General features: G+C 40.4%; 1 protein-coding gene and 1 long non-coding RNA gene across 2 annotated transcripts in view; one reads left to right on the top strand and one right to left on the bottom strand.

Annotated features, from left to right (window-relative positions):
- LOC137175612 (uncharacterized) overlaps window positions 1-10,938 on the bottom strand; it is a 417,849-nt gene that overhangs the window by 233,143 nt on the left and 173,768 nt on the right. The gene's annotated exons all lie outside the window — the stretch shown is intronic.
- tmem121b (transmembrane protein 121B) lies at window positions 1,476-10,860 on the top strand. Its single transcript, XM_067581489.1, has one exon. The coding sequence runs from the start codon at window positions 1,792-1,794 to the stop codon at window positions 2,971-2,973; it is 1,182 nt and encodes a 393-aa protein (XP_067437590.1). The 5' UTR covers window positions 1,476-1,791; the 3' UTR covers window positions 2,974-10,860.

Genomic DNA, 10,938 nt, shown 5'->3' with positions numbered 1-10,938 from the left:
ACAGGGAGGTAAAGTAAACAAACACAAACAATGAAAGCAATGCATGCTTGTGTGGCATATCTGAAGGAAGGGTGAGAGAGAGTGAGCACATGGACCAGCTTTTATAGTCTCTTCATCTCTTATTATTACTATCATCCATAATTTACACCAAATGAGGGAATATTTCATATCACAGAATGACAAGTTTTCCCCTTCACACTATACGGGATTTTCTCTGAGTTCATCCCACCATCGCTGGCAGTAAATCAGACTTCCATCGTAGTAAAATACATTTTGCAGTTGATGTCATAGCACATGAGACAGTTTTGCTCTGAGAGATCTAAATCTTTGTGAGACAACACATCACAATCCTTCAAAAGAGCCACTCTGATCCATCTTAACATCTCTGTGTACACAGAAATCATAATATGTTTTTGTCTTCTCCTAAGATACATTATATTTTTCACTGTCAGAACCCAACAGCAGGCTGAGAGGATAAATCTGAAGGATTGTGTTTTTTTTGTTGTTTTGCTTTTTTTTGTTTGTTTTTTTACTTTTTTCAAAATTAAAGGATTAAAATGAAACAATCTGATTAGGGAACATCTCTTTGGTTAAACTCTTCATAACTCATTGACATACAGTGTACAAGTGTAATGAGGGGTTGTGCATAGTCAGTGGTTGGCTGTAAAACCACTGTACAAACCATAAAAGTTGAGGACCAATACCTGAGACAAAGGTCATTAAACTGTTAGTTTAGAGAAAACATGAGTCCTGACTGATCCCTGAGAGCGAGTTTGTGTTCCACACTAATGACAAAAACTAAAGTGACACCTGAATTGAGGATCTGGAGGTGTGGAGCCTGTCAGAAAGAAAGGGAACAGGATGGAGAATGTAACTTTTAGAATCTTCACCAGGGTTTCTGATGAGTTTTAAGAGTCACAGCAGATCGTGTATATTGTCACGGATTATCAAAAGGGCGAAGATGCATGGTGACCCCTGAACTCCAGGGGCTCCAAAAAAATCCATGCTTACTGAGTGTCAACTGGTTGCTCATGTAATTGAAAATGTATTTAGGGATAACTACTACCAAAGTAAAATATCTGCTTTATTAATAGATCTGAGCCCCTGTCTTGAAGGGGGTCCTACACTTTTAATGTCATTATTATTTCAATTTGTACTTAGATGTTGCGTAATCCTAAATCCAAATGACAATGATAACTGTACATATTGCAGAGTGGGAGGAAATGTGATTATTAGGGGCCCAGAAGCTAATTTCTGGTTCTGTTATCACTCTAAAGCAACACTGTATATATCTAACATATCTAATAACAAACATAAGGTTCAGCCATATTACAATTGTCAAGCAGATAGTTGATACATAAATCAACAACAAATTTGATAGTATTTTTTCTGTGTGTTTATCTGTGTTATAATTATGAACTGTGCTTATAGCCCACTGTAACTAAGCATCAGTGTCTAAACATTTCATATATCAACACGCTTCACCATTATTTTTAATAAAGATACTGAAAAACATTCAAACATGAGAAGTTTGCAGACATCGCTGCGGTTTCTTGGAGATGATGATGGAAATATGTCATTATTTTTTTGACATTTAGAGAAATAATATGTGCAAAACGAATGAATTAATAAATTAAAATAATCTAATCATAACCATAGTAAATGAAGCAGCTGTAGTCCATTCCATGAGACACAGTCTGTGCCTTTCTCTGCGCATGTCTCTTCCTCGCCACCTTTAAAAGCGTTAGGGAAGAAGAAAAGGGGAGAAAGGGAGGCGACCGCACGAATACAATGATCTCAGAAACTGGGAATGACAATCTGAAGGCCGACTTTCTCCAATCCGAAGCGAGCTTTTCTCCAGACTCCCCCGTCTCCTCTTCTCCAGAAGCCGGGCAGCTGCTGAGCAGGAGGCGGGACACTCAGACCACCAGCGGCAGCATCAACCCGGAGGAGAGCGGCAGCATCCAGCCTCTGGTCTCCTCAGCAGCGGCCGCCGCCTGCATCATGACATCGGGGGAGTTCATGCAGACCACTCCCCTGCTGGCGCACAAATCCAAGAGGAGCCTGCTGTACAAGGCGCTCTGCTTCCTCCTCCTCATCTTCCAGGGCGGCATCCTGGACTTCTACCTCATTATCTTCACCGACCTGTACTGGTGCTCATGGATAGCCACGGACCTGGTGGTGATCTCGGGCTGGGGGATTTTCTTCATGAAGAACGCGCGGAGCAAGAGGGAGCGGGCCTGCGGCTTCCACCAGAAAAGCTCCATCTTCGGCTGCAACCTCGGAGAGTTCACCTACGCCTACCTGGCCTGGCTCATCTATGTCATCGCCTGCACGCCGAAGGTGGTGCTCATCCTGGAGACCTCTATCCTGGACCTGATCGCGCTCAAGGTCCCGTGCGGAGTGACCGGCTTCAAAATCATCATGTTGCTGTCCGTCCCGCTGCTCTTCTGCCTCATCAACTCCATCATCGAGGACTTAAACGGGGCGACGCGGCACCACTCCCAGAGCTGCTTCATGAGCACCTGCCTGGACCTGCTGGACAGCTTCACACTGGTGGAGATGCTGCTGAGGAACGAGATCCCCTCCGTCTACCTGAAGTACACCGTCATCTCGGTGTATTTCGTGGCCCTGGCCGTCCCGGTGATCTGGCTCTACGAGCTGACCGCGTCGGAGCTGCGCTGCCGGTGGCTCTGGGCCCGGTTCTCCACGGGCCTGGTGGTCAACGCACCTCTGCTGGTGGTCAGGTGTTTCCAGGTGTATGTCTACAAGATGCCGGTGTCTGTGTTTATGTTCAAAAACATCTTCTTCTTGGTGTGTAAGTTCCTGGAGCTGGTGGAGCAGTGCGTGACGGTACGCGGGGTTCGGAGGCTGGCCGGCGGCAGTAACCCGGCCCAGTTCTCCCACTGCGTCTCCGAGAACGACATGTGTCCGCACGGATACGTCAATACTCTGGCTGTCACCCAGTCATAGAGGCCGCTCTGAGCTCCAGGTGCGCCACAGCAGTCGGCCTATAATTATGGCGGGAATGTGGAGAAGTCCTGCTTAGTTCCAGACACATCTGGAAATTGGAAAATCCTTAAAAGGTCCGAATTACATCCCCAACCTCTGCCTCCAGATAGTGGCTTTAAATGTGATGAAAAGCAGCCCAACATAACAACTCTACATGTGAGGTATTCAGGCAACACTCTCTCGTTTAGCTACAATCTATTATATTACAAAGTCAATTAACTTTGCTGTGTGGAAATGTGAAGGAAAACAACTGGGCTATTAACTAACTATCATCCTAATGATATCACTGAAAGAAAAAAAAAAAAGAATTATTAAAATAGACTAAAATTAAAGGGTCACTTATATTTCTCAATTACATCTAGTACCTCAGTGCAGTGACAGGGTGGGATAAATCAACTTATTTATAAGTCAGATATTATATATTATAATATAGGAATATAGCGTGTTTAATCAACTTATTTTTGAGATGATTAAACACAAATATGTTTAAGGATACACACCATGTGCGCATAATATCATATAAAGTATTACCTGTATTAAAACTGTATTTTGACACTTCTTCCAACCTTGTACAATGAGGGTGAAAAAATAATTTGTTTGTGGGACTCATGGCATTGAACAATTACATTTCAAAACCTCTCTTTCTACACCCCTGTCACTCTGAATAATCCACAGAACAGACTGGAGACAGTGTTCAGTGGAACTACTTTACTACTTCCATCCACCTTGTATTGGGTTGAAGGCAGGAATGTCACAGGTAAATACGTTAAAAATTCCATTTCCACAAATTTTTTTTTTTTTTTTAATGTAATTTTGACATTTTTTATGTCAATTGCAAATATAAAACAATACACCAAAACCACATTTTCATTGGGCTGCTTAAATAACAACAGTAAATGAAAAGAGTCTTGAGGTATAATTAATTGGCCGGCCCCCAAGCAGCTGCTTCCAAGGGCTAGTTGGGTTTTGTCGCAGTGCTAAATCCTGCACAGATTAACAACCATAAATGCAAGTCTACCATTTTTTTATTAAGTTGCAAATATGTCCCTTACACAGCTTTTTAAAAAGAAGAGCTGTTTTCTACCACTCTCTTTTTGTTTTTTCAATCTGACATGAAATAAAACTGTCATCTAAAAAGTCTGCCAGCTCTGTTTTACGGAAATGTTGTGTGGAGCTCTTTGAAAATTTTTATGACTTGATTTTCTTTTTGAGATATTGTCTGACACAATTCAACATTGTATGCCTAGACCACACATCATCAGCTGATCTAAATACAGCTGAGTACTAGCTGCAGGGCTGGATTAACTAGAGGGCCACAGGAACAAATAAACTGAGGGCTTTCAACCCATTTTGCCCAAAAATCAGCAAATACGTCTACACTGGAATTCTACCTGTCCCAGGTTTGCTGTGTTGTCACTTAGTTTTAACTTACATTTGTTAAAGGATGCACCATGTGAGCATAATATCATCTGAAATATTAAATACTCACATACACATTCGGCTCTTAACCATTTCAGTTTTCAGTAGTGCTTTAGTGGTGCATACAACAAAACAACTTTGTGATGAATCAAATTACCACAAAGTAACTGCCACACAGAAAACCATGGGGCAACAAACAAAAGAATCTATAGATGCATTATAATAGGCTAAACACATTTGCAGGGTAGTTTCTCTGTGTAGGTGTTTAAGGCGTTTGTTGCCACATAACTGTATCTCTGACACTTTGGAGGTGACTAATCCATGTGAGGTTTTTACATGAAATTCTGGATTTTTGAGCTGATGACATTTTCCATAACATGAGAATGGATTTTCCAATTTTTGGACATGTCTGGAATGCATCATCTGTACCAGCCTTACAATGCTCCCTTTTCAGACCAGTCTACAGGTGCTACAGTCAAACCCAACACCTGCAATAGTGGATATAAACTGTAGTATATTGGACCTAGTTGAGTTGTGTGTGTTCAGTCTGTGAATTTCACCGCTGCACTTGAATGGAACACAGAAAGACAGCCGCTGGACCGTATGAGTGTTGTTGGGATGCAAAGTGCAATTTGAAGAATCCTCTCGGTTGGACTCCAAACACCTGCTCCACCTACCCGTGTACATTAGTGTATTCTATTGATGACGGTGTTGTCTGCTGGTCTGTGCTGGTTCTAAATGCTGTGTCTGGTACTGAGAGTAGAATAGACACGTGTGTGTAAGTTAATGCCCTGCATAAAGATCCAACAGTGCCGTGACAAACAGGTTTTCTACAGCACTTTTCAAATAGACACCTGGCCAACAAGAATCTCTGTTGGTATTGTTGGTTGTGCTACTGTTTTACTACTTCTGCCACTTTTTGGATCATGAGTCCTGATAGAGCTCTGGCTACTGTTCACTCAGACATCTGTCACTTTCAGGGCAGTAGTTCCTTGGGTCATTTTAACAGCCCGGCTCTCCCTTTCTTCAGAAAACCACTCATTTGTTCATTCATGGGCCTACAGTATTTCTTCTTTGCCTAAAGGTCATACCAGTGTAAAAAATCACTCAGCAGACTGAAAAAGTTTGTGTCATTTTCAACACACCTGTGATTCAAGTCTGGGACAATGGATATTTGTAATATTATTCAAAATATATGGAATCCCATTTCACTCAAGAAAATCAATTTAAAAAATTTAATTAAAAACGAGTAATGCTAAAAATAAAAAAAATGGTTTCAGTATGTCATGACAGTAAATAATTATGACTGTCTCTTACTAAGTCATGTCAATCAAGGCTGAGTCACACTCAACCTATTAAGTCATAACTTTTACATTAGGCTGTACTAATCAATGTTTTATATTGACAATGGATCTAACGGCTATGTGTAATTTATATGTATGTAATTTTTTTCAAAATATCACCAACTCTGCCATTCTTCTGAGCTTTTCAGCCTCTTTTAGCTCATTGATTCGGTTTTCAACCCATATCCCCCCTCTTCAACCTCAGCCCTGTGTATCTAATAGGGGATGCACGTGCCTGTCAACTTGCAAATGAGGGCGAAATTTTCCTGTAAGCTTCCCCAAAAATTAAGAAAAATGATACAGAGAGGACATAAAGTTCAGTATTTACCTACATTGTCCATAGAGGAGAAGTTCATTGTTGTAGTTTCTGGGATACCTCTTTTTTATGTGCCATAACTCCAAGATTAGACAAAGAAAAATGAAGTGCTGCTTTGCACAGAGTCATGTAAATAGCTGGGGAACATCATAAGTTGCTAAAATGCACAATGTTTGCTGGTGAGCAAGCTATTTGCTAGCATTTGAGTGAGAAGTGGCAGAGTAAAGAGATAGATATATTTCTCAGGAGTTGGTAGAGACCAAACCAGAGCTAAAAGGAGAGTGAATATTGGACCTGGAGTCATCAAACATGACTAAATGATTTGTAAGGTGCTCTGTGTCTGCTGGATGTGTAACCACATACATAAATAATCCAAATCTTAACCATAGAGGTGGCAGAGCAGAAAATAGGATATGGGTAATTTTTGCAACAGGGATGTGAATTGTGGAAGGCACTAACAAACAATATTGTCCTGCTGATAGTTGTGCCAGAACAATGCTCATTTAGGTAATTTTGGAAGGGAATGAGCTGGAAGACTTGTTTTCTAGGCTAGCAGTTTCCCCCTGCTTCCAGTCGTTAAACTAGGCTAAACAGGTCCCAGACCTGTCTCTGTACTGGATGCACAGAGATGACACCAACATCAACCTTTTCCTGTTACTGTGGGTGAGACAAATAATCAAATAATCCCACCAAAAAAGTTGGACTGTTCCATTGAAAAGTGACACAAACACATGCTGTATCACACAGGTTGTGTTGAAAATCCACTTTTTTCAGAGTGTATGTAAAAGTTTACACACTGTTGAGACAATCTGCATCCAGGTGCTTTTGGGAACAACAGGTGTTTCCAAACTCCCTCTCAACACGTCTGTACATTATTTACAGCAGTACATGCACTAGACTGACACTACAGCTTTGTCTGAATAACATTAGACACATCATGGCATGATCACGGTCCTCCATCATGAGCTCTTCCATAAGCTTACAGTAATGTTGTATCTAACAAACATGGATGATCAAAGTATATTAGATAAGTATATCTGACTGAAGGTGGTGTATATTGAATTCTTTGTGCAATATGGGTCAGAAGGGTCTGAACTGATTTTAGTGCCTATTATTTTGAAGTTGAATGAACTCACAGTTCATTGAGGTGAACTGTATTCTGTGCAATTCCCAAGCTTTGTTAGCTTCTCTGTGAGTGCTCAGAGTGTGCAGTGTAGGATGACTGCGGCGGGTCCAACCAGTGTTTCGACATGTTTAAACCCCTTTACTACAAATCACAAATACTTACCAATGTACCAACGTGTACTGTAGTGTTTTACATTTTTGCCCACTCTCTCAACAGCTATCAGTTTCTCATTATTTCAATACAGGACCAAAATTGAACCTGCAGACACTTGACACCTGCTAAACTATCACAGCAAACATCATGTCTTATTTTGTTAAAGTTGGTTTGTGTAGTAATACACCTTTAAGTGCAGATCCATCTGTACTGTACACCATATGGTCAATAATATGTGTACTGTTCACACACTTTTGTCTACTTTTGGTCTGGGTCTGGTTTTCCTGGTTTGGTCTAGGCTGCTTAGTTCCAATAAAGGGACAGCATACAATGACACAATAGTGTTATAGTTGAGGCAAAAGTGTGCCTCCACCATGTTTGTCCTTTCCCTGTTTGTACATGACAATGACCCTGTGCACAAAGTCAGCTCCATAAAAAATGCTTTTCCCAGTTTGTTGTTGTGTGGACTGCACAGAGCCCTGACCTCAACCCCATCCAACAGCTTTGGGACTGACATATTGCTGGAATGGTCAGGTGTCCACTGTACCAGCTGTACGTGGTAATGCAGACTGGACTGAAAAGTCAGGGAATCATAAAACAAGAATGAAGTGTGTAACTGTAACATCAAGATTTGATGTTCAAGGTGATGGAATAACCACAGTATGTGAAGCAAGTCTCTGGAGGTGATTTTCAAGCTGTTTTGAAACGAACTGAAATAAATCTCTAAACACGCACTTATGTTAGAAAAATGGCCAGCATTGATGCAAAATGCAGTATAGGAGATTTACAGGTATAAAGGGTCAAACATGCAAAAACCAAGTGTGACTTGCCAAACAATAATCAATGGTAGGACACACTTGAGTTAGTCTTACCTGTTTTCTTCAACTTCTTCGATCCTGCTCTAATGGTTCTGTGTGTTGGGTTCACTTTAAATCAATTTAAAATGAACTGAGCCCTGGACAAATTTAAAGGTAAATTGTCTGTATGTTATAGCTTCTGATAGTGTTCTAAATGACAGAATTTCTTACGTAACATACATATGGAGACTTCTGTTATATTACACTTTGCCATAATCAGGGAACTACTATTGTACCTTTAAGGGTCCTGGCACAACAAACTGACTTGAAAGAGGTTGCGTCATCAAAAAACGATGGCTGTATCAGCTCACGCTGAATTGCTGTTGATAAGAGCCAGCTGGAACGAAACACACCGAAAAAACTACACAGCCAAACACAGTCCGATGCCAACCATCAGCCACCTGTTAGCTTGTTGTGTCAGGGTCCTCAGATTTTCCATTGAGGTTTGATTTACATTTTACATTGAGATTAGATTCCATGTACAGAACTTAGAGTCCTTGACTCATATTTACACCATCATTTGTAAAGGTTTATTGAAGGTTCTTGAACACAGTGAATTTCCAGGAATGGAAGCTCTGATGACCCTGGGTTTTTTTTAAAGATAAGCAGATAGTTGGGAGAGGCAACTGTCTTCTGACCAGTGCTTACAAACAATCCTAAGTTTTGCTGCATTTGTTGCATCTTGTGCAGCTGAACGGACCATTTATAAATCCACTTTCCCCTGAAATTTCAGAATTGCAGCTGTGAAGATTCAGGTCAAGGTGTCACTGCCGTGTCTTTCATTATGTCCACCAGACACATCTTTCAATCATTTTCAAACTACTAATCATATGCGTAAAATAGTTAAGCTTTGATTGGACTAGTGTGGGGAAAGGGGTAGGACCTAAGTTCAGTCAATTCAGCTGCACCCATGCAATGGATTGTTTATTCTAAATGACATTTTTAAAAAGTTCATTATTAATAAGAACAATAAAATAGATAACAATCAAATAATTTGACAAAATAATCTCAAGGTTTTGTCAGAGTTTTCAACCACATCTTACAGTCTTCCTTAGTGGTCAAGTATGGAACTTCAGTCATATGATCGCAGGTGGTTGTATATGGAAGGAGATGGTTACTCCTGTCTCTGCTCAAAGAGGATCTCTAGGGTTTGATGTGAAAATCCTCCTTGGTCTTTCTCCAGTCATCCTCTGACTCCTGATTAAAAACCTTTGACTTCTTCCCAGTGGATGCTGTGAGTGGTTTTAGTCTGGTGTTCATTCAGTCTCTTGTCCAGGTTCCTTGCTGTTTCACTGATGTAACTGTCACATGTGATGTCATGATGATGTCATTCACCACTCTATTTTTCTACCTATATAGAAGCTACCATTGATAAAATACTTAGGTCACATGATGACAACAGAGCATCTCATCATCTGCTGAAGTAGACTATGAGATGTGTTTGAAAACTCTGGAAAAAAGCTATTTTGTCAAAATACTAAACCAAGAATTAACTTTCATTCTCAAAAATGTAATAGAATCTTGGATCAGTAAATCTTATGATTTCAGATCTTTAAAGGACCAGTGTGTAGGGTTTGGGGGGGATCTACTGGCAGAAATATTGGCAGAAATAGAATATAAATATAACGTACGTATATTTTCATTAGTGTATAATAACATGAAAATAAGAGTCATTATGTTTTCGTTACCTTAGAATAAGGCCTTTACATCTACATAGGGAGCTGTTCCCCTTCCACAGAGGCTGCCATGTTGCATCACCATGTTCTTACAGCAGCCCAGAACAGACATACCAAATACTGGCTCTAAAGAGGGCATTTCACATTTTTTTTGAGTTTCACGGCCATCGTAGGTTCTCCTACACACTCAGAAGGAGAGGGGGAGGGGTATTCAGTTGGTTGTAATCTGCAATCTCACCGCTAGGTGCCATTAAAACCTACACACCGGTCCTTTAATTGAATTGTCAGGGGCTGTTGAGCAGTTGACCCTGATGTTTGACCTCTCTGTAGTGGGCGCAGAGAGCCACAGTGAATCACAGAACACAGATCTGCTGACATGTTGACTGCTTCAGTGCTTCTCTGGCCTTTGTTTCTCAAATTGCACTGAGAGCAGAACAGCTTCTGTTTGTTTGTTGCTTATCATATCTTGCCAAAGTATTTCAAATGTTTTATACTATTTTGTATAATTTCCTTGTGCCAGTAATCTACTAAACCTTTGCATATGTGTCCTATGCTGTTGGAAAGGCTCTCGAACAACCTTATTTGGATTTGCCCATGAAGCTTACCACAATTTAATCACAAACAGGACCATTTATTAACCTTTGATTCTAAACCGAAGTATAGTGGGCCTTTAACCTGCATGAACAAGGACAGTGATACTTACACTGATACTACCAAAGGACACTGCTTTCATCATGGATATTTAAAGAAACCAATCCTGCTACACAGATTCAAATGTTTTTTTTTCTTCTCTGATTCAGCCTACATGCAATGAAAAACACAATGTGTGAAATCTGAACTCTCTCCTGTCTGATATTATATGGGCTCTCTGTTTTCTTGCAACGTGTTTACAGGGGAACAGACATTGCTGTTTACAGATAGGACTCTACCTGTACTGTAAAGTTGTGTGCTGTATATCTGTACTGATATAATCCAATCTATGTACTGTAAATGTAAGACAGAGTATTATGTGGCTGAAACCTGAAATAAATCTGAG

Source organism: Thunnus thynnus, chromosome 23 (genome assembly GCF_963924715.1).
Source record: "Thunnus thynnus chromosome 23, fThuThy2.1, whole genome shotgun sequence".
Lineage (NCBI taxonomy): Eukaryota > Metazoa > Chordata > Actinopteri > Scombriformes > Scombridae > Thunnus > Thunnus thynnus.
Note: the sequence above shows the minus strand (reverse complement) of the source record. Positions and strands in the feature narration are given on the sequence as shown.

What these genes read in the sequence shown, in the direction of transcription:
- tmem121b (XM_067581489.1), top strand. Translation starts at nt 1,792, where the DNA reads ATGATCTCAGAAACTGGGAATGACAATCTGAAGGCCGACTTTCTCCAA.